General features: G+C 40.3%; 1 protein-coding gene across 2 annotated transcripts in view; it reads right to left on the bottom strand.

The window, feature by feature from the left end:
• The window catches only part of LARS2 (leucyl-tRNA synthetase 2, mitochondrial), a 355,149-nt gene that overhangs the window by 4,035 nt on the left and 325,816 nt on the right, over window positions 1-25,298 (bottom strand). For both annotated transcript variants that reach the window (XM_082258151.1, XM_082258152.1), the window contains exons 19-20: window positions 5,109-5,220; window positions 4,753-4,880 (exon numbers count right to left, since the gene is read on the bottom strand). In XM_082258151.1, coding sequence (XP_082114277.1) covers window positions 4,753-4,880; window positions 5,109-5,220 — 240 coding nt within the window. The remainder of the gene's footprint in view (window positions 1-4,752; window positions 4,881-5,108; window positions 5,221-25,298) is intronic.

The following is a 25,298-nucleotide window of genomic DNA, read 5'->3' as shown; positions in this document are numbered from 1 at the left end:
GGCTTTAGCAGTACTTGAAGCTTGTTGAAAACCTGATAGCAACTTCTTTAGCTTGTGACAATCCGAATCATTAAGATCTGTGTATAACATTACCAACCAAGGAGGGGCTGAAGGGTGCTTTGAAGTAAAGAGAGCTTAGAGAAAGCTGCTCGTTGGTTGCCAAAAGCTTAGTGAAAGTTTTAAAAAATCTTGCTGTTCACATTGCTCTTATATAAGCTAAACAATGATATCAAAGAACACTGGATATATCTGGCAAACCCTGGTCGCCCTCACCTGTGCAATTCTGGGGATGTCTGAAATGACCACAATTGACTGTCATTTTGACAACTGGGTCCTGGGCTCTGTTATATCAGCATTAACAAAGCAAGCTAACATTTGCAGGTTTTATTTATTAATACATTGTAACTATATTCTTGTTATGATATATTTTATACTAGCTGAATCATGTGCAAACTAAGGGCTCATGCACACTGCAGCTCAAATAAGCTGCTCCTACAGGCTTTTGAGCTTTTTTGAGCTCTCATTTTTTTCTGCCTGGAAACTCCCCTCCATGTTGGCCAATATGTCCATGCACACTATGGCTTTTTCAGGCGTTCACATGCATATGCTCTTACAGGCAGAAAAAAAAGCCACCAAACTCGCATTTTTGCGAGGAGCTTTCAAGCAGAAAAGACGCCTAAGTGCTCAAAAGAGCATGCAAAAGCTCAAAGAAGCTCGAAAACACACAAAAAAAAATAGGAAAAACGAGCGGAGGGGCGGGCTTGTGGAAAAAAAAATTGCTTATGCTAAAAAAAGCTCAAAGAAGCTAAATAAATACATGCAAAAGGGCCCAAAATAGTACAAGCTTCTTCAAGCTGAAATAAAAGCAGCTTTTTTTTGAGCGGCAGTGTGCATGAGCCCTTAAGTACAATTATTTATTTTTTACAATCCAAAGATAAAAAAAAATATAACAAAGTTGAACAAACAACACTTTTTTTTCCTACTTTGGTATAAAAATGATTGTTACTGTAGATAGAGTATACATTTTATTCTACAGTATGTGTTCAAAATAGCACTAATATATATATATATATATATATATATATATTTATAAACACATAGATTATAGATATTTATTTATAGTGACAATTGTCTATTAATTGTCAGTTATCAAAGCAAAATTTTCAGAGATGGATCAAAATTCGGCTGGTCCCTGCTGAACTGGAGGAAGTTTAATCAGTCTATGGCCAACTTTAGTCTTGGGAAGGTTTAAAGCAGAGAAATACTTACCTTATTCTTTGCTACTGCAGGCTGTTGTCAAGCGCTCCCTTACACAGGGAAGCTAGAGCTACGGGATCATGTGACAGACTGGAGCAGAACATGAACATGAACATGAAATGTTGTACCCATATAAAGTGTATAGCATTTTCCCCCACAAATAGAGCTTTCATTTGGTGGTATTTGATCACTACTGTGTTTTTTTTTGTTTTTTTGCGCTATAAACAAAAAAAAGAGCAAAACAATATATTTTACTTTCTGCTTTAAAACATACCCAATAAAAAAAAAAAAATGAAAAAAATCGAATTTCTTTACTAATTTAGGCCAATATGTATTCTGCTACATATTTTTGGTAAAAAAAAATTCTCAATAAACGTATATTGACTGGTCTGCGCAACAGTTATAACGTCTACAAATTATGGGATATATACTGGAATTTTAATTTTTTTATACTAGTAATGGCAGCAATCAGCGATTTATAGCGGGACTGCGATATTGCGGCAGACACCTACAGACACTTTGTGGGTACCAGTGACACTAATACAATGATCAGTGCTAACAATATGCACTATAAATGTACTAATGACACTGGCTGGGAAGAGGAGTTAAACATCTAGGGCCATAAAAGTGTTAATTGTGTGCCTAACCAGTGTTTTACTGTACTATGTGTGCTGCTTTTACTCAGGGAAGTGACAAATTGTATTCCCTACTTTGCAGGGACACAAAATCCATCCCTTCCCCCCTGTCAGAATTGAGATCTGCCTTGTTTACATAGGCAGATCTCCATTCTGTGTTTCTGCCTGATGATTAGCATGTGCCGACGGACATCCAATGCCCGGCACCCACAGATCGGCTTCTGCTGTGGGTAATCACAGCAGAAGTGGCCCGACAGCAGCACGCACGCCCCCTAGGCTGAAGTGCAGAATCAAGTGTATATACAGTGGGTACGGAAAGTATTCAGACCCCCTTAAATTTCTCACTCTTTGTTATATTGCAGCCATTTGCTAAAATCATTTAAGTTCATTATTCTCCCTTTTGAATGTACACATAGCACCCCATACTGACAGAAAAACACAGAATTGTTGACATTGTTGCAGATTTAGTAAAAAAGAAAAACTGAAATATCACATGGTCCTAAGTATTCAGACCCTTTGCTCAGTATTTAGTAGAAGCCCCCTTTTGATCTAATACAGCCAGGAGTCTTTTTGGGAAAGATGCAACAAGTCTTTCACACCTGGATTTGGGGATCCTCTGCCATTCCTCCTTGCAGATCCTCTCCAGTTCTGTCAGGTTGGATGGTAAACGTTGGTGGACAGCCATTTTTAGGTCTCTCCAGAGATGCTCAATTGGGTTTAAGTCAGGGCTCTGGCTGGGCCATTCAAGAACAGTCACAGAGTTGTTGTGAAGCTACTCTTTCGTTATTTTAGCTGTGTGCTTAGGGTCATTGTCTTGTTGGAAGGTAAACCTTCGGCCCAGTCTGAGGTCCAGAGCACTCTGGAGAAGGTTTTTCTCCAGGATATCCCTGTACTTGGCCGCATTCATCTTTCCCTCGATTGCAACCAGTCGTCCTGTCCCTGCAGCTCAAAAACACCCCCACAGCATGATGCTGCCACCACCATGCTTCACTGTTGGGACTGTATTGGACAGGTGATGAGCAGTGCCTGGTTTTCTCCACACATACCGCTTAGAATTAAGGCCAAAAAGTTATATTTTGGTCTCATCAGACCAGAGAATCTTAATTCTCACCATCTTGGAGTCCTTCAGGTGTTTTTTTAGCAAACTCCATGCGGGCTTTCATGTGTCTTACACTGAGGAGAGGCTTCCGTCGGGCCACTCTGCCATAAAGCCCTGACTGGTGGAGGGCTGCAGTGATGGTTGACTTTCTACAACTTTCTCCCATCTCCTGACTGCATCTCTGGAGCTCAGCCACAGTGATCTTTGGGTTCTTCTTTACCTCTCTCATCATGGCTCTTCTCCCCCGATAGCTCAGTTTGGCCGGACGGCCAGCTCTAGGAAGGGTTCTGGTCGTCCCAAACGTCTTCCATTTGAGGATTATGGAGGCCACTGTGCTCTTAGGAACCTTAAGTGCAGCAGAAATCTTTTTGTAACCTTGGCCAGATCTGTGCCTTGCCACAATTCTGTCTCTGAGCTCTTCAGGCAGTTCCTTTGACCTCATGATTCTCATTTGCTCTGACATGCATTGTGATCTGGAAGGGCTTATATAGACAGGTGTGTGGCTTTCCTAATCAAGTCCAATCAGTATAATCAAACACAGCTGGACTCAAATGAAGGTGTAGAACCATCTCAAGGATGATCAGAAGAAATGGAAAGCACCTGAGTTAAATATATGAGTGTCACAGCAAAGGGTCTGAATACTTAGGACCATGTGATATTTCAGTTTTTCTTTTTTAATAAATCTGCAACAATGTCAACAATTCTGTGTTTTTCTGTCAGTATGGGGTGCTATGTGTACATTCATGAGGAAGAAGAATGAAATTAAATGATTTTAGCAAATGGCTGCAATATAACAAAGAGTGAAAAATTTAAGGGGGTCTGAATACTTTCCGTACCCACTGTATACATGATTCTGCACAGGAAGGCTGCCTTGTAGCAGTTAATCTGCTATAGGGTAGTCCTTAACTGGTTAAAAATAGGTAAGTATAGAGCTATTTTTTTTACACAAGGTCTGCAGGTTAGGAAGAGGGGGGACATTTTTAAGAATAGTTATAGTAAGGATTTTCTTCCACTTTAACACTTTCTGTCCTGCTGAAAGTTTTACCGACCGCAACACAGGCAAAAATACCAGTGTTACCCAATTCATTTTTGCCTGTGTCCCTCTATCTTGAGCACTCAATTGCAGTAAAAATCTGACCAGACTTGTAATCCTTATTCACTAAATTCAAAATTAGAAAAAAAGTTTTTGGTTTGGCAGACACTTTAAAATCAAATGCTTACAGGGGGTGAGGCAAGTATGCTGTGTGAATAGGGACTCCAGCTGGAATAAAATATGTAGGACAATGTAAATTGACAACCTGACATAAAACTGCATGTCTCTTTAGACCAAATGTTGTTTTAGTAAGAATTATCATATAATATCAATATCAATAACCCTTAAACCTACCATAGACGGTTCGAATCTCGGCTGGTTCAGCTGAACTGAACTCAGCTGGAACTGAACTGACCAAGATTCTGACCATGTGGATGGGCTGAATGTACCCAAGTTGATCGGTACAATCAGCCTGCCAGATTTTACATGTGATTATTGCTAGTGTCTGTTATAGCTTTTAGCAATAATCACGACGTTCTCCGAGCAGGGACAACCCCTTCAAGAGAACACAATGGCTCCCTGGGAGGGATTCCCCTGTCAACACGGATCGTGGTTGCAGGAAAGAAATTTGCTTTGTCTTTTGCTGGCCCTAATCCTATTTATATGTTTAATTTATAAAATACAGCTTAGACTGGTGATAGGTCAGTGCATGATGTGATAAATCTTACCAGTACAGACACTTCCACAGTGTCAGGCTGACGTAAATATTCTGGGTCAATAATTGGCCAGGCCTGATGAAGGACATCCTTATTCCAGTTGTACTGTGTGCACAGCTTATGCTCCACCTGTCTCACACCTGAAAAATGGTACATATTCTTATTTTTTAAGAAACATACAGAGTTTCAAGTTAAAGTCTCTTCACACATATAGGTAAAGTTTGAGATATAGACTTAAAATATGTTACACCCATATTAGCAACACCGCATGGTGTATGCACTGTCCATCTCAGTAGTCAGTTGCATTTTTACAAAGCGGGCATGTTTCACTGGCACTCTTTAAAGATATAAATGAGACTGGTAATTACCTCTCCACAACTCTGATGCCAAATGTGGTACCATGGGTGACATCATAATGATGAGACTTGCTAAAGCATCTTCAAACTCTCTGCTGTGTTGAACAACTCGCTGAGTTGAATGCTTAAAGAGACAAAAAAACGTGGTCGGTTTAATAAATTGTGGTCACTTTTCAGTCTGCTACTGAAACACCTGGAGATGTACTTGACTAGCTAACTCTATTAGATATATTGGCCACAATAAAAAATATGACATTACAGCAGGTGTGGATGTTCTGATAGAGGCACAAACATGCAGCATTAACTAAATCTTTAACTAAAGTCTCAACTGTATGCTATTCAAGGACCATCTACTTGGGCAGATTGTACAAGGGATATTTACTGCTGTCCAAAATTCAACCCACAGTGGATGGAACACAAGTCCTTTAAAATGCATTTATGCGTATAATGCATAAAAAAAAGCTCATACAAGCAATTTACTCAAGGGTATGTCTTTTAAAGAGAAAGAACAGAAGATTTTTTAAATTAAATATAGACCTTCAAAATAACATGTAGCCCATTGGACAGGATGGCTGTATTTGAGGCCTGCATGTATCACCAAAACTCCCAATTTACATCTTTTGTTTTTGCAATATATCCAAACGAGAACAAATTTCACACTCTAGTGAGGTTCATTCTAGTAGTAATATGAATCATCTGCTTGTATGTAAAAGGCAACAAGAAAGCCTTATTTGAATGTCACATTGAATAATGCAGTGCAAATATATGTGTATTATGTGTTCTAGTAACACACTCAGAAGTAGGATAGCAAAACACAGAATTTTTGAGTTTAGGATGAAATTAGTTTCTTGTAGTTTATTAAGGGATACAGGGTCAGTAGTACTTCAAGACAAATGAGTTACACCGCCACCTAAATGAGGAATTGGCCACTGGCATAAAAAAAGCCATTGGCCAGCTAGGTAGAACCCTCCCACTCCCATCATGCTTTAGTTTTATAGTAAAAACAACATGAGAAGTAGATCACAAACACAGAGGGGGGACCAGTTTGCCTCAACGAAAGGGACTTTAAAGTGTAAAAATCCTTTTCTCTTTCTTGTTCATTAGTATTTTAAAGACATCTGGAGCAATCCAACTGGGGGGTGGGCAATATGGCAATGAGACCCTAACAAGCCCACATAACAAAACTAGTAAAACTGCCTGAAGCGCCTTAAACTCAAAGCTGGCTTCAGATGAGGCATGAATATCCACCTGGAGAATGAGTGAACAAAAGATCAGGTGGCTTGCCTTGCATATCTGGGAAACAGATGCCTGATGCAGAAAAAGCCCATGAGCTTGGATTATGGGCTGTTTGAGCCACTTAGAGATGGTGGAGTGTAAAGCTGATTCTCCCTTATTAGCTTATTAGAGCCATCAGGAATGACAAATAGAATGAGTTTTCCTTATGGAAGAAGTGGCTGAGAAATTATGAACTACATCCAGACCATGAAGAGAATCCTCCTCTAGTGTAATTGAATCAAATTGAATTGAGACAGAGGAATAATGTCCTGATTCAGATGAAAAGCTGAAACTATCTTAGGTAGGAGGGGGGGGGGCCCTAAGCCTTAACTCCACCTTATCCTTATGTAAGAACCTAGGGCTGGGCGATATGGCTGAAAACTGTATCACGATATCAGTGTTTCATATCGGTCGATATCGATAATTATTGATATTTTTTATTACTCATTTAAAATAAGGACCCTAGGGTGAGAATGCAGGGTGACTGGCATGAGAATGCAGGGCGGCGGGCATGGTACATTAGAATGCAGGGTACTGGCATGGTGCAGGAGAATGCAGGGTGGCTGGCATGATGCAGGAGAATGCAGGGTACTGGCATGGTGCAGGAGAATGCAGGGCACTGGCATGGTGCAGGAGAATGCAGGGCACTGGCATGGTGCAGGAGAATGCAGGGTACTGGCATGGTGCAGGAGAATGCAGGGTACTGGCATGGTGCGGGAGAATGCAGGGTACTGGCATGGTGCAGGAGAATGCAGGGTACTGGCATGGTGCAGGAGAATGCAGGGTACTGGCATGGTACAAGAGGATCCGGGGTTGTGGGCATACTACAGGAGATGCAGTGCTGTGGGCATGGTACAGGTAGACCATGCCCGCAGCACTGCATCCCTTGTAGTGTGCCCACAGCCCTGCATAATGGCAGGTAGTGCAGCAGTTTCCCTTACCTGTTCCAGAGGCGCCTTCATTTTAAAAATGGCGCCTGAGGACTACTCCCTGGACAAGGCAGAGATAGATGCTGTACCTGACGGAGATATAGTAGAGTCTGAGGAGTGAAGTATGGGACAACAGCCTAGGCTGTTGGTGTCAAGACCTGGAGGAAGGCCCAGAACTGTCAGTGCATTACAAGCTGGAAAAGCCTGAAACGGCAAGACTGCTCCCTTTGTGCTTGTGATATGACATACTGTACCATTATAGAGTAGTACCTGAATTGAGAACATCAAGCTAAATTACCTTGTTACTTAAAAAACCAACTGCTATATATCATAAAATGTTAAGGGCCAGAGGTGACCAGATAACTGTAGGCGGCATCAAGTACTACACATGATGAAAACAGTGGGGTTGATTTACTAAAACTGGAGAGTGCAAAATCTGGTGCAGCTGTGCATGGTAGCCAATCAGCTTCTAACTTCAGCTTGTTTAACCCACTTGCCTCCCGCCCACCGTCAAATGACGCCCCAGAACGGCAGCTGTTGTGTGCCCGCGGAGCTGTGCCATGTTCCTTGGACAGGGCGCGACCCCAATCTTGGTAAAAGCCAATGATGTGGCCCTTTACCCATGTGATCGGCTGTGGCCAATCACAGCCAGTCACATGTAAATGAGGAAGTGCCGTTTATCGGCGCTCCTCACCTCACACTGTTAGCGTGTGTGACGAGGAGAGCCGATCAGCGGTTCCTCCTCAAAGAGGAGTCTAGGACAGGTAATCAGGGAACTGATCATTAGTGCCCTGATTAAAGTAAAGTAAAAACAGTGCCCATAAGTCACTCATCAGACACACCAACCAATGCCCATCAGTAACCCAATCAGTGCCCACAGTGACCTCAATCAGTACCCACAGTGCCGCCCGTCAGTGTCCATCAGTGCCACCTCTCAGTGCCACCTATCAGAGCCCATCAGTGCGGCATATTGGTGCCTCCTCATCAGTGCCACCTTATCAGTGCCCATCAGTGTCGCCTCATCAGCGCACATCATGGAAGGTTAAAAATTACCTGTTTGCAAAATTTTATAACAAACTATAAAAACGTTCTTTTTTTCAAAATTTTCGGTCTTTTTTTGTTTATTCAGCAAAAAAATGAAAACCCCAGTGGTGAAAAAAATACCACCAAAAGAAAGCTCTATTTGTTTGAAAATAAATTATAAAAAATTAATTTGGGTACAGCGTTGCATGACTGCGCAATTGTCATTTAAAGTGCAACAGCGCTAATAATTTGCCTGGGCAGGAAGGGGGCAAGTGGTTAATAAAAAATGGACTACGGGCCATTAAGTATTGGATATGTATGGACAGGGCTCGACAAACCCGGGCGCCAGGTCGCATTTGCGACTAGAATTAGCGACCTGGCGCCTGGGGTGTCCTGTCCCTTTTGCGCCCCCCACCTTCTCCTCGAGTGCACGGACTTCCGCGCCGTCCAAAAATTGAGGCCCCGGCTTTTCGGCCTTACTCTGTGAGATGAGAGGCTAGGAGAACTGGCGCCTTCTTGTGGTGGCCGGGAGTAATGCATGTTCTCAATGCCTTCCCATCTCCTTCCAAAGAGGAATTGAGAGGGAAGTTTTTTAAGGCTTCATCTCTCTGTCCAGTTACCTTTGCTTAAAGGTAAGTGGACAGGGAGTGTGGTTATTATTATTAATTTATTTTTTAAATGTAAAAATAATAATTTTTTTCTTTTTTTTTTTAATTATTAAAAAAAATAAAAAATGTTTTCTTTTTTTTTCCAATTCTTATTAAAAAAAAAATTGATTATATATATATATATATATATATATATATAATCATCTTTTTTTTTTTTTTTCCCCTCATCGCCTTGCCACAGCCGAAGGCCCCTTTCACACGGGCTGTCTGATCAGGTCCGCCTGTCAGTTTTTCAGGCAGACCTGATCGGACCCTTCATTCTCCTCTATGGAGCAGTAATCTGCCGCCATCTGATCCTGTCTGCCAAAAACAGACGGATGGTGGTTCTATTTTCTATCCATCCCGTGGATCGGATCAGATGGCATCGGATGGAAAAAGACAGTCTGTTTCCATCCAATTGCGCTATAGAAGAGAGTGGAGTTCTAGTCGTATTTATTTGTAAATTTAGTATCCATTTTATTAAATAAAGCTTGGTTGTTAGTTAAAAAAAAAAAAAATCTGGCTCCTAACTTTTTTAGCTGGCTCCTAGATTTCAGGCAAATTTGTCAAGCCCTGTGTATGGATGATTTTTGGAAAATAAGGATATGGTTTATTGTCACTTTAACATCGGTTTAAAACTCTATATTAGTTCAAGCGAGACCTCCCCCCCCCCCCCCCCCCACACCTGTTACTTTATCCATAATACAAAATGAAGAAATTCAAAAGGAAAAGAGTAAAAACATTACACTTATGTGCAGCTATTTATATGCACTGCTTGAGACACAATCATACTCCATCCACCCATTGAATCACACAAAAGTGTACCAATTAGCTGTGCTAGGCAAGCTTCAGTCAGGGAGCCATCTGCCTGTATATGGCTAGCTATATGCTCAAGCAGTCTACTGCTATATATCTGATTCACCCACCACTCCAGAGAAAACAATGCAGTAATGGAGCTTTCAGCCATCTCATCCGATGGAAAACAAACAGAAATAATGCGTGTAACATTGTACATGCCGATCCACTTTCTGCATAATCTGCCATATACATTCAGTTTTCAGAAGCCAGTATATGGCCTTTGTAATAATGTGAGCAAACATTACTGAACACTTTCTGAACCGGGTAACCAAAAATAGACACAGTGGAGTTATATATGAAGTGGAGTTACTGATTGACCTGACAGGTGCATTTTTTACAGCCACTGACCTAGAAGTTCAAAGTATGTGGGACATGGGACTGATTGATGAAATTAAATCTTCTTTTAAAACCAGCAGATTTTTATGTCTAAAGAAGGGTTCAACATGTAAAAAGATATCAACTGTCAATGAATGTGTGTACATTATATAGTATTCAAAGTAACAGTCTTCAAACAAAATAAAACTGTTTTAAATTGTGTAAAATTTATAAACAGAAAAATCTGCGACACCACTAACAAAAACAAAAATAAAAAATTAAATTGAATTTTCATTTTGGTTAGGGAAGAATTTTAACCTTTGACTTTGAATGTGGCATGGTTGTTGGTGCCAGACAGGCTGGTCTGAATATTTCCAAAAGCACTGAACCACTGGAATTATATATATATACAGGGAGTGCAGAATTATTAGGCAAATGAGTATTTTTGAGGATTAATTTTATTATTGAACAACAACCATGTTCTCAATGAACCCAAAAAACTCATTAATATCAAAGCTGACTATTTTTGGAAGTAGTTTTTAGTTTGTTTTTAGTTTTAGCTATTTTAGGGGATATCTGTGTGTGCAGGTGACTATTACTGTGCATAATTATTAGGCAACTTAACAAAAATCAAATATACAGTATACCCTTTTCAATTATTTATTTTTACCAGTGAAACCAATATAACATCTCAACATTCACAAATATACATTTCTGACATTCAAAAACAAAACAAAAACAAATCAGTGACCAATATAGCCACCTTTCTTTGCAAGGACACTCAAAAGCCTGCCATCCATGGATTCTGTCAGTGTTTTGATCTGTTCACCATCAACATTGCGTGCAGCAGCAACCACAGCCTCCCAGACACTGTTCAGAGAGGTGTACTGTTTTCCCTCCTTGTAAATCTCACATTTGATGATGGACCACAGGTTCTCAATGGGGTTCAGATCAGGTGAACAAGGAGGCCATGTCATTAGCTTTTCTTCTTTTATACCCTTTCTTGCCAGCCACGCTGTGGAGTACCTGGACGCGTGTGATGGAGCATTGTCCTGCATGAAAATCATGTTTTTCTTGAAGGATGCAGACTTCTTCCTGTACCACTGCTTGAAGAAGGTGTCTTCCAGAAACTGGCAGTAAGACTGGGAGTTGAGCTTGACTCCATCCTCAACCCGAAAAGGCCCCACAAGCTCATCTTTGATGATACCAGCCCAAACCAGTACTCCACCTCCACCTTGCTGGCGTCTGAGTCGGACTGGAGCTCTCTGCCCTTTACCAATCCAGCCACGGGCCCATCCATCTGGCCCATCAAGACTCACTCTCATTTCATCAGTCCATAAAACCTTTGAAAAATCAGTCTTGAGATATTTCTTGGCCCAGTCTTGACGTTTCAGCTTGTGTGTCTTGTTCAGTGGTGGTCGTCTTTCAGCCTTTCTTACCTTGGCCATGTCTCTGAGTATTGCACACCTTGTGCTTTTGGGCACTCCAGTGATGTTGCAGCTCTGAAATATGGCCAAACTGGTGGCAAGTGGCATCTTGGCAGCTGCACGCTTGACTTTTCTCAGTTCATGGGCTGTTATTTTGTGCCTTGGTTTTTCCACACGCTTCTTGCGACCCTGTTGACTATTTTGAATGAAATGCTTGATTATTCGATGATCACGCTTCAGAAGCTTTGCAATTTTAAGAGTGCTGCATCCCTCTGCAAGATATCTCACTATTTTTGACTTTTCTGAGCCTGTCAAGTCCTTCTTTTGACCCATTTTGCCCAAGGAAAGGAAGTTGCCTAATAATTATGCACACCTGATATAGGGTGTTGATGTCATAAGACCACACCCCTTCTCATTACAGAGATGCACATCACCTAATATGCTTAATTGGTAGTAGGCTTTCGAGCCTATACAGCTTGGAGTAAGACAACATGCATAAAGAGGATGATGTGGTCAAAATACTCATTTGCCTAATAATTCTGCACTCCCTGTATATATATATATATATATATATACACACACACACTGAACAAAATTATAAATGCAACACTTTTGTATTTGCCCCCATTTTTCATGAGCTGCACTCATAGATCTAAGACTTTTTCTATATACACATAAGGCTTATTTTTTACAAATCTGTCTAAATCTGTGTTAGTGAGCACTTCTCCTTTGCCGAGATAATCCATCCACCTCACAGGTGTGGCATGTCAAGATGCTGATTAGACAGCATGATTATTACACAGGTGTGCCTTAGGCCCCTTTCACACATACGGTCCGTTTGTCCGTTTTTCATCCATCCGTTGACAGATGAAAAACGGACATTAATGCATGTCGATGTAAAAATGGATGAAAACGGATGATCATCCGTTAACATCCGTTTACGTCAATGTCCGTTTTTTGGAATGGATGAATGCCTTATTTTTCATCCATCAAAAAAAATGGATCCGTTTTTCCATCCATTTTTGCATTGGTAGTGGATGTAAAAAAAAAACAGATGAAAAAACAGATGGAAAAACTGATACATTTTGACGGGACTGAACTGATGAACTGAACAGACTGTATGTGTGAAAGGGGCCTTAGGCTGGCCACAATAAAAGGCCACTCTAAAATGTGCAGTTTTATCACACAGCACAATGCCACAGATGTTACAAGTTTTGAGGGAGCGTGCAATTGGCATGCTGACTGTAGGAATGTCCACCAGAGCTGTTGCCCGTGAATTGAATGTTCATTTCTCTACCATAAGCCATCTCCAAAGGCTTTTTAAAGAATTTGGCAGTACATCCAACTGGCCTCACAACCGCAGACCACATGTAACCACACCAATCCAGGACCTTCACATCCAGCATCTTCACCTCCAAGATTGTCTGAGACCAGCCACCCGGACAGCTGCTGCAACAATCGGTTTGCATAATCAAAGAATTCCTGCACAAACTGTAAGAAACCGTCTCAGGGAAGCTCATCTGCATGCTCGTCATCCTCATCGGGGTCTCTACCTGACTGCAGTTCGTCGTCGTAACCGACTTGAGTGGGCTCACATTCTTCGATGGCGTCTGGCTCTTTGGAGAGGTGTTCTCTTCACGGATGAATCCCAGTTTTCTTAGATCTTTGAGTTCAGCTCATGAAAAAAATAAGTGTTGCGTTTACAGTGTATATAGCTATAGAAGTCCAATCTGCAATCTGCAGCACCTTGTAGTTTTATTGAGAGAGTTACAAACTCAGAAGATTATCTTCTGAGTTTGTAACTCTCGTAATAAATCTACAAGCTCCTGCAGATTGGACTTATTTGTTTTTCTATACATTGGAGTTTGGGTGATGTCCATTGTCTTCTTTGCACCTGAAGAATCGTTTTTTTTTCTGGGTGTATGCTGCCCTGACCAGCATATACATATACAGTATCTCACAAAAGTGAGTACACCCCTCACATTTTTGTAAATATTGCATTATATCTTTTCATGTGACAACACTGAAGAAATTACACTTTGCTATAATGTAAAGTAGTGAGTGTACAGCTTGTATAACAGTGTAAATTTGCTGTCCCCTCAACAGACAGCCATTAATGTCTAAACCGCTGGCAACAAAAGTGAGTACACCCTTAAGTGCAAATGTCCAAATTGAGTGACAATATTTTGTGTGGCCACCATTATTTTCCAGCACTGCCATAACCCTCTTGGGCATTGAGTTCACCAGAGCTTCACAGGTTGCCACTGGAGTCCTCTTCCACTCCTCCACGGCGACATCACGGAGCTGGTGGATGTTAGAGACCTTGCGCTCTTCCACCTTCCGTTTGAGGATGCCCAATAGGGTTTAGGTCTGGAGACATGCTTGGTCAGTCCATCCCCTTTACCCTCGGCTTCTTTAGCAAGGCAGTGGTCATCTTGGAGGTGTGTTTGGGGTCATTATCATGTTGGAATACTGCCCTGTGGCCCAGTCTCCAAAGGGAGGGGGATCATGCTTTACTTCAGTATGTCACAGTACACGTTGGCATTCATGATTCCCTCAATGAACTGTAGCTCCCCAGTGCCGGCAGCACTCATGCAGCCCCAGATCATGACAGTCCCCCTGCCATGCTTGACACACTTGTCTTTGTACTTCTCCCCTGGTTGCCGCCACACATGCTTACTGTTTATCTTGGTCTCATCAGACCACAGGACATGGTTTTAGTATTCCATGTTCTCAGTCTGCTTGTCTTCAGCAAACTTTCTTGTGCATCATCTTTAAGAGGAGGCTTCCTTCTGGGGCGACAGCCATGCAGACCAATTTGAGGCAGTGTGCGGCCTATGGTCTGAGCACTGACAGGCTGATCCCCCACCCCTTCAACCTCTGCAGCAATGCTGGCAGCACTCATATGTCTATTACCCAAAGACAACCTCTGGATAGGACACTGAGCAAGTGCACTCAACCTCTTTGGTCGACTATGGCGAGGCTTGTTCTGAGTGGAACCTGTTCTGTTAAACCGCTGTATGGTCTTGGCCACCGTGCTGCAGCTCAGTTTTAGGGTCTTGGCACTTCTTATAGCCTAGGCCATGTTTACGTAGAGCAACAATTCTTTTTTTCAGATCCTCAGAGTTCTTTGCCATGAGGTGCCATGTTGAACTTCCAGTGACAAGTATGAGAGAGTGAGAGTGATAAAAGTCCATTTAACACACCTGCTCCCCATTCACACCTGAGAACTTGTAACATTAACGAGTCACGTGACACCGGGGAGGGAAAATGGCTAATTGGGCCCAATTTGGACATTTTGACTTAGGGGTGTACTCACTTTTGTTGCCAGCGGTTCAGACATTTATGGCTTTGTGTTGAGTTATTTTGATGGGACAGCAAATTTACACTGTTATACAAGCTGTACACTCACTACTTTACATTGTAGCAAAGTGACATTTCTTCAGTGTTGTCACATGAAAAGATATAATAAAATATTTACATAATTGTGAGGGGTGTACTCACTTTTAAGAGCTACTGTACATGTATATATTTATACACATACACACACACATATATATATATATATATATATCTTATATTTTATGCCATATCTTTTCTTTTATTTTGGTAAATACAATTGTTTTCTTCACAAAGATTATTTCTGTATGTTATCTATCTAGAATTGGTTGTTCTGTAATGTAAAATAGATGTGATGAAAGCTCAAAACTATTGTAACAAACGATCAGTATAGTATATACATTTTACAGCACTGTTTGCAATTTCAGGATGTCAGCAAATTGTTGTTGTTTTTTTTTTTTTTTTTTTTTACTGTAAAAGAATGTTTTAATGAAGTGCATTCCAGAAAGATGCCCATTAAATGCTAAGGTAATATTTACAGTCCTTGAAAGCAGTTTACATTATCCCCTAATCAGAGAACACCAAGGAAAAATAATACCATAAAATATCCACAAGGGGGCACTCCCATCACTATGAAAAGTGTGTAGAGAGAGCTGTAGCACATAAACATTTGCAAATGAATTTAGCTTTGAAATGAACAATATTTAAAAGTATGCTTGAAGTAAAAAAAAAAAGGTATGCACTGAGTGGAGTTTTTTTTTTTTAAGGAAAGTGTCACAAAAAAAGTGTACGTCTACGTATTTTTTTATTTTTTTACTATTTTGAATACAGTGTGGAATGATTGGACCCACTGTAGTTTTTACTGTTGTGTTCCCACTGAGGTGATTCACCACCCATTGTCACGGAGGCTTAATATGAAAGGCCACCAAAAATTGTCCGCAGAACAAGCGGTAAGAGGACATTTTCCAATGGAGACAAATTTCTAAAGCCTGGTACACAGGATGAGATTATCGGATGAAGGATCGTCCATTATTTTTTTTTGCATGCTAGTCCCATATTAAAAATGAAAAGGTTACTAAAGTTACAAAAATTCTCTTACGACAGAACAAAAAATTTGAAAGTGATGTAACGTATTTTATTTGTATTGTATTTTCGGATGAACTGTACTGATTAAATTCAAATTGTACGATCTGGTATCGTACAAGGAAATTTTCATGTTTGCCCTTTCGGCTCACTAACGACCAGAGTATCGTACAATTGCTTAGAAAGCCGTATTTTTCGGAAGATTTTCTGATCCTGTGTACTGGGCTTAAAGTGGTTGTAAACCGCTGGGTGAGTTTTTTTTTTTTTTCTTACCTGATAGGTAAAGGCATAATATGCTAGTATGCATCACATATTAGTACATTATGTGAAACATACATAAAAACGAAGCATTCCAGCGATGCAATGTCACCGCTGGAGGCCGCTACCCTCTTTACCCGTCTTCCTTTCTGGATTTGTGACTGCACGGGGGAGCCGCTGTTTACAGCACAGGGCGCTAAAGGAATGGCCAGGGTGGCCTTTTTTTAGAGCACATGCGCCATTGATTTTATCGGTTGCATATTTAGTAAATATCTCCTAAATGGTGCATGATTAGGAGAGATTTACAATACCTACAGGTAAGCCTTATTAGAGGGCTTACCTATAGGTACAAATCAGAGATGGAAGTTTTCTTCCACTTTAAGAAGGACATTTCCTCTAAATTCTTGGTGACTCTCTCGGACAGAAAGTGAAGGGACATTTCTTCCATGGTACACAGACAGAAAGGTAAGCTATCATGGGTTTAACCCTTTACAACTCACTTTATCCAAAATGGAATAAAAAAAAAAAAAAAGGTTTGGCTATACATACAGTTTAACCGCTTGCCGACCGCCGCGCGACTATTAACTGCGGCGGTCAGCCCCGTACAGGCAAAGTGACGTAGGACTACGTCGCTAGCCTGTGAGCCTCTAGGGGGCGAGCGCACGCTGCCGGAGGAGCGCTCCCACCCCCGCTCGTTCCCTAACATGTCCGCGCGTGTGACCGGCGGACCCGATGTCCGCCAGTCACTCGCGATCTCCCCGTGGAGAGGGAGAAAGACAGACGGCTGATGTAAACAATCCTGCTATGTAGGATCGTATGTCTCTGTGGTTACATCACTAGCCACACCCCTTTACAGTAAGAAGCATGCCCCTAGGGACACACTTAACCCCTGCATCACCAATAAAGTTAACCCCTTCCCTGCCAGTGTAATTTTTACAGTAACAGTGCATATGTATAGCACTGATTACTGTAGTAATGTCACTGGTACCCCCAAAAGTGTCAAAAATGTCAGTCAAGGGTCCGATCTGTCCGCCGCAATGTCGCAGTCCCGCAAAAAAAAATCGCAGATCGCCGCCATTACTCGTTAAAAAAAAAACACCAAAAATGACAGAAATCTTTCTCTTAGTTAGCAAACGCAATAACTTTTGCGCAAACCAATCAAAATAAGCTTATTGTGATTTTTTTTACCAAACATATGTAGCAGAAAACAAATTGGCCAAAAATGTTAAAAAATTTTGATTTTTACAGTTTTTTTTTTTGTGAATTTCATATAAAAAAATGTGAAAAATATTGTTATTTTTTCAAAATTTACGCTCTTTTTTTCTTTATAGCGCAAAAAGTAAAAATCGCACAGGTAATCAAATACCACCAAAAGAAAGCTCTGTTTGTGGGAAAAAAAGGACATCAATTTCATTTGGGTACAGCATCGCACGACCGCGCAATTGTCCGTTGAAGTCACGCAGTGCCGAATCGCAAAATAGGGCCTGGTCAGGAAGGGGGTAAAATCTTCCGGGCTTAAGTGGTTAAACAGAGGAATTCCATTTCTAGGACACAGACATTCAAATTCTGTTAAAAGAGAACGCCACAGAGATTCCTGATTAGAACACATTTGCCTGTTATCAGCTTTTTATATATTTATTTCCACTATTTACTAACTGTTGTAGACAGTAATAAGTGTCAGTTCATTTAGCATGCTAGCAATGAATTAAGCCAAGCAATTATAAAATTATCATGTATATAAGTTAACATTGGTCCATCTGGTGAGTGATGTTTATGGTTTTTAGACTGGAAAGGTGATGATGTAAAACCATAACATAGCATTGTGTAAAAGTAGAACTATAGGCAAAACTTTTGGATAGAACAAGGGAGGGTTATAACCCCTGACAGATTTTTTTTCACCATCTGTATCATATTGTAGAGATTTCCCTTCATTTCATGCCCCATAGCCAAACAGGAAATGAGAGAAAATCCCTGCAAATTAAGAGAATTCCTTGGGGACCTCCTGGTCACCAGAACAAGTGCCCTATTGGAACATTTCCCCACTATCGCCTTTCTGGGGACAACACAAAATTTGGGGTTTTTCTTTTACTCTCACTTTCAATGATAATGGTAAACAGGATAAATAGTGGGGGTGGATCTCCTTAACGGAGGCATAGACAGCAATAAAAACTGAAAAGTGTTCTAATTCCTCTGCACTCCATTCAAAACTAAAAAAAAGTTTTGCCTTTAGTTATACTTTAAAGCTCAACTTCAGCTAAAACTATTTATTTCCTTATTTTATTACTTTCATGTCAGGACAGGAAGTAATAGAAATCTCTCCAGCTAGGACTGACAAAAATTGTAAAGCCTAGTATACATTATTAGAAAATTGGACAAAAATATCAGTATTTGTAAAAACTGTTCGATTCTCTGTTCATTACTATACTATATACTATCTGTTCATACGAATCTGTTCATATGAAAATTTCAAAAGGGACATGCTAGAAAATTTTTCTCATTAGCAGAATGAGCAATTTTCATTTAACCAGTGCAGTATATGTGAGTATAAGACCACCCGAATATAAGTCGAGGCACCTAATTTTACCACCAAAAAGTGGGAAAACTTATTGACTCGAGTATAAGCCTAGGGTGGGAAATGCAGCAGCTTCTGGACCCAACTGGACCACCATGGTACAGGAGATGAGGGCTGTGGGCATGGTACAGGAGATGGCACGGGCATGGCACAGGAGATGGCACGGGCATGGCACAGGAGATGGCACGGGCATGGCACAGGAGATGGTACGGGCATGGCACAGGAGATGGTACGGGCATGGCACAGGTGATGGTACGGGCATGGCACAGGTGATGGTACAGGCATGGAACAGATGGTACAGGAGATAGTCCTGTACCATGCCCGCATCACTGCATGAGGAAATGCAGGAGCTGCAGAGGAGTCTCACCTGTCGTGAAAAAATGGCACGGCACGGCGCCAACACGTCACCACGCATGCACTGCTGATGCACTGGAAAGCCCCCGCACGTTCGGCTATTCCCGGGCAGACGGCACAAGCGTGGTAACGTGTTAGCGCCAGCGGCGTGATTTTTAAAAGGTAAGTGAGACTGTGACTCGAGTATAAGCTGAGGGTGCTTTTTCAGCATATAAAAACATGCTGAAAAAGTCAGCTTATACTCGAGTATATACGGTATGTAATACAAAACTGAAGTAAAAGTTTAGCAAATTCTTTTGTACAGTAAAAATTACTTTGCATAGAATATTTATGTTATCCTAATATAACCGTTATATAAGGAAAACAATTCACAATGGTCCTAGTCCTTGAAGAAGCTTACATTTTACAGAGGAACTTTACTCTCCCAATCAACGCTGACTATTTGCAATCCTTATGCTGCTAGCAGCATTATTACACAAATAGAAAAGTATATATTTACTTGCTTGAAACTTTTTTTTTTATTTTTTCAGTTAATTCCTGTTTTCAAGGTCTAGGAAAAAGATGTCATATATTCCAGAAGTCTTCAGGAAGGAAGGGGATGTTTTCTCACCTAATTACACCCTCCTGCCTGCCTGGCTGACCAAGGGGTAGATGGATTCCAGGAAGCAAATGCTACATTAATCATCTGCCCTTACTCAAGATGGCCAGAAACGCTAGGGGGTGTTTTTCAAACAGATTCCTCAGAAAAATAAACCATGGAGACATGGATAGATGGGGGAGTTTGCTTTAAATATATATATATGTATATATATATATATATATATACACACACACACACTACTGTTCAAAAGTTTGGGGTCACCCAGACAATTTCATGTTTTCCATGAAAATTCACACTTTTATTCATCAAATGAGTTGCAAAATGACTAGAAAATATAGTCAAGTCATTGACGAGGTTAGAAATAATAATTTTTATTTAAAATAATAATTTTGTCCTTCAAACTTTACTTTCATCAAAGAATTCTCCATTTGCCGCTATTACAGCCCTGCAGACCTTTGGCATTCTAGCTGTGAATTTGTTAAGGTAATCTGAATAAATTTCACCCCACGCTTCCTGAAGCACCTCCCACAAGTTGGATTGGCTTAATGGGCACTTCTTATGTACCATACAGTCAAGCTGCTCCCACAACTCCAACAGGGTTGAGTTCTGGCGACTGCGCTGGCCACTCCATTACAGACAGAATACCAGCTGACTGCTTCTTCCCTAAATAGTTCTTGCACAGTTTGGAGGGGTGCTTTGGGCCATTGTCCTGTTGTAGGAGGAAATAGGCTCCAATCAAGCGCTGGCCACAGGGTATGGCATGGCGTTGCAAAATGGAGTGATAGCCTTCCTTAAAATCCCTTTTACCTTGTACAAATCTCCCACTTTACCAGCACCAAAGCAGCCCCAGACCATCACATTACCTCCACCATGCTTGACAGATGGCATCAGACAGCATCTGATCACTTGTTCTGCATCTCACAAATGTTCTTCTGTGTGATCCAAACACCTCAAACTTAGATTCGTCTGTCCATAACACTTTTTTCCAATCTTCCTCTGTCCAATGTCTGTGTTCTTTTGCCCATCTTAATCTTTTCCTTTTATTGGCCAGTCTCAGATATGGCTTTTTTCTTTGCCACTCTGCTTAGAAGGCCAGCATCCCGGAGTCGCCTCTTCACTGTGGACATTGAGACTGGCGTTTTGCGGGTACCATTTATTGAAGCTGCCAGTTGAGGACCTGTGAGGCATCTATTTCTCAAATTAGAGACTCTGATGTACTTGTCCTCTTGCTTAGTTGTGCATCGGGGCCTCCCACTTCTCTTTCTATTCTGGTTAGAGCCCGTTTGTGCTGTTCTCTGAAGGGAGTAGTACACACCGTTGTAGGAAATCTTCAGTGTCTTTGCAATTTCTCACATGGAATAGCCTTCATTTCTCAGAACAAGAATAGACTGTTGAGTTTCAGAAGAAAGTTCTCTTTTTCTGGCCATTTTGAGAGTATAATCGAACCCACAAATGCTGATGCTCCAGATACTCAACTAGCTCAAAGGAAGACCAATTTTTTAGCTTCTCTAATGAGCACACCAGTTTTCAGCTGTGCTAACATAATTGCACAAGGGTTTTGTAATCAATTAGCCTTTTAACAAGATTAGCTAACACAATGTACCATTAGAACACAGGAGCAATGGTTGCTGGAAATGGGCCTCTGTACACCTATGTAGATATTCCATTAAAACTAGAATAGTAATTTACCACATTAACAATGTCTAGACTGTATTTCTGATTAATTTATTATCTTCATTGAAATCAACAGTGCTTTTCTTTAAAAAATAAAGGCATTTCTAAGTGACCCCAAACTTTTGAACGGTAGTGTATATATAAATTAAAAAAAATATAGTGTTTTTGGTTTGTGGTGCTGAGATGCAGTGTAGTTCCACTGTAATGTCACTATTCTGCTCTTCCCACATGCATTTAGCATGGTCAATTTGGGTGTAAGCATCTAATGCCTACATAGTATTAAAACTTTCTCCTCCACTTTGCATAGCGCTTAAACATAGTGAACTGACATATACAGTAAACCCCCGTTATATCGCGGTTCAGTTTTTGCGGTCCCGGTATTTTGTGTTTTTTTTTTTCTGTAAGACCTATTAATATTATTTTACTAATTAAATCATTGTTAATTAAATATTTTTCTGTTTTCCATTGCTCTTGCTCTGTCTCTCAGTATCTTTTATGTGTTTAAATGTGTTTCTATTGTTTTAAAAGTGTGTTTAAAGACCTTAAAATGCTTTTAAAAGTACAGTGAAAGTTATAAAAACATGCCTAGGGTGTATTGAAATAGGATCTTTCTATTTTGCGGATTTTCACTTTTCGCGGGTGGGTCCAGAATGTAACCCACGCGATGGAGGGGGGTTTACTGTACTGCCAAAGCAGGCATCTCCATGTGCCTTCATGTTACTCTAGAACATCTGTAAAGTGCGTGGGTACCCCAGAAATCCAATTGTTATGGAAACAATATTTTGCAGATAATGACTTTGCACTGCTCCCTCTTGTGCTTTTTTTACCTTCTATATATAGGAGGGCACAGAAGCTGTTCACTGTTCATTTAATAGATCAACCCACGTTTTTGGAGTACCTGGATGTTCTGCAGGAGAGTCAAAGCAAATTGGCACATAGATATGTTGTGGGAGCTCATGGATTCGGTTCATGCAGCCATTTAGCTATAGCTAGGATATCGGCAGCAGGAATACCAGAAAGTAAGACCTTACCATAGATATGTAGAATAGTGCCACTTATACTTATATCTTTCAAATTCATTTTTTTTGCACTAACAATAGAGTTAAGCAATACTATGGGGTTAAAATAAAGTAATGGTATATTTACAGATTTCCTGTCTGTTTTCTTTTTCTCCTGGATCCCATCTCCCAAAGGAAAGCATTGTGGAAAGGACCCTATTAATCTTGTATTTCTGCTACATCCATTATAACAACAGGCAGGTCTAAATGGCTCCCATGGTCTCTTTTAATGCTTTTATAAGGGAGAGGTGAAAAGGCACAAAAAGACAGCACATACATTACTGCAGATCTCCCAATAGTAGGCAATCTATTTTTGCAGTTTCGTAGATGTTTGCTGTCTAATCTTTAATAGTTCATCACCTACTGTCCAGATTTGATAATTATAATATGCAGGCAAAATAATTATCTACATAAAAAAACTCAAAGCACAAAAAAGCCAAGGGAAGCAAAAAATGATTGTAGGAGTTTGCTATTATCTGCTGCAACTTCTCAACAAATGCTTCTAAAAGAAGCCAACATTACCAGCGAGTATTGTGAATAACCATTCCTGTTAATTAGAGCACTCAAATTCAAAAAAAAAAAAAAATACAAATAAAAAAAAGATACAAAAATAGTTCAAGAGAGTAAAGCAGATGGAATATATTGGTAGTCGACAGGAGGACCATTTAACATATCGGTTAAAAAAAAAATGGAAAAAGTGGGAGGAGTTTAAAAAATCTAGTAGATACATGGAAATTATTATTCCAGATCCATTGAAGATATAAAATAGTGAGGAAATGAGAAAATTATAGGAAGAGACATCAAATTAAATAAGGAACTATAAAGCAGCAGTGGGTGGGTAGGGGTTGGGAAGGAGGTAGGAGGGAGTAGTCGTCTTTTTTTTTCTATTGTCTTATAAATTTATCTGTATATTGTATATTGGAAAATTAATAAAATTTAAATAAAAAAAAAAAGAGTAAAGCAGTAAAAGGCTATAAACTATGCCTTAAAGGAAAAGCATAGTCTGATGTTACAGATTAAAACAAGCACCAGCTGCACTGCCCTGCCTGTCTGGAGCAGCCATTTTCAACCAGAGTGCCGCTGCACCCTGGGGTGCCATCTGGGTTCTTCAGGGGTGCCTTTGCGAAATATGTAAAAATTGCCCAAGTATTGTCAACAAGCCAGATGGTAGATCAAGCCTGCCTTTTTGTTAGGCTGTCCATACATCATTCAATTCTATTGTACAATTTTCCTTTGGATTTACTAAAACCATATAATAGGAGGTCAAACCTAAAGACTTTTAAACTGTGTGCAATCAGGCAGGCCCTTGCACTACATAGTTAAGGTAAATCTAAAGGAAATTGAATAAGAAAATTGTATAATGTATGGCCAGGTTTATACAAAGTCACAGGTTTTTATTGTGCAGCATTACAAACGTTGGCCAGCCACCGGAGTTGCAATAGCTGATGCCTTCGCAAAGGTTGAGAAACACTGCGCTAGAGGATCATTTTTAACTTTACAGATCTTTGTAAATATCCTTGGTTTATAAGCAGCAACCTTTCCCGAGCCTATAGTATGATATACACTGTATTTTTAGGGCATGTTTAAGAAACTGAATTCCAGTTACTTGATAACACTGGCACTGTGCAACAAAAATAGCAAATGTCATTTTTATCTACCAGTGATCCCAATAACAGCAGTTAATTAGGTCTGTGGTGCAATGCAAGTGTCATAGTATAAGAACATTACACATTCATCAAAATCATTCCTCTGGCAAACAGGCCAACTTTCAGGATGTAATTCACAGTGTCAGTGCTGCTTGATCATACCTGGGAACTAGCAAAAGAATAAAAGGATTATATAGATTAAAAAAAAAAAAAAAGCTATAGTACTTATCTACAGGCAAAGCTTTATCACAGCTTCTCCACATTTTTACATTCTGTTTCACTAAATTATATTTGGAGAGATTTTAAGCTTTTGGGAGCAAGTTATCTGTATTATTATATTGCCTCACTTTACAATATTTGCTGCAGACTCTTACTTTCCTCTTATGACGCACATCTTATGGATCAGAACTACGGTAATAAAAAAATCTAGGAAGTTGCCAGTGAAAATTATTACTACACAGAGGAAAAAACAAACCTAAAAACAATTATATTACTTGAAATTCAGATTCTGGTGGCAGTAAAATTATCAGGTTAAAGCGTATGTGTATTCATAGTCACAGAGACAGGGAGTATTGGGAAATCCCAAATTTTTCTGATGTTCATTAATGGACATAGCTTCGGATCGTCATAACCGCTGGGTTATACTGCCCCCTATAGGAGTAGGACACGGCAGAAAAAAAGTCTGGTTACACGCATGGGCAGTCACAGGGGGTATACTCCCTCTCTCTTCTATAGGCAATCAGTTTAGTTACAAGAAGTGTCAGAAGAATGAACATGAACAATGAACATCAGAGAAATGGATTTTACGGTAAGTAAAAAATCCCCATTTTCTCTTTCGTTCATTGACGGATACAGCTTCAGATATTCAAAACCATTGGGACGTCCCAAAGCAGTGTTAAACATGAGGGGTGGGAACAGCAAAAAAATTCCCAATGCTAAACAGTAGCCAACCAGGCAACAGGAGTTCAACCAAAACAACTGGAGCCCACCTGAAAAAAAAATACATCCTCTCAACAGCAGCCTGCAAAACCTTGAGGCCAAAAGAAGCATCCGCAAGATGCCAACACATTCACTTAATAAAACTTTGTAAAAGTGTGCACCAGCGACCAGGTGGCAGCCTTGCAAACTTGCGTCACCGACGCC

Source organism: Pelophylax lessonae (genome assembly GCF_965119305.1).
Source record: "Pelophylax lessonae genome assembly, chromosome: 5".
Taxonomy (NCBI): Eukaryota; Metazoa; Chordata; class Amphibia; order Anura; family Ranidae; genus Pelophylax; species Pelophylax lessonae.
This window is presented reverse-complemented; position numbering and strand designations above follow the sequence as displayed.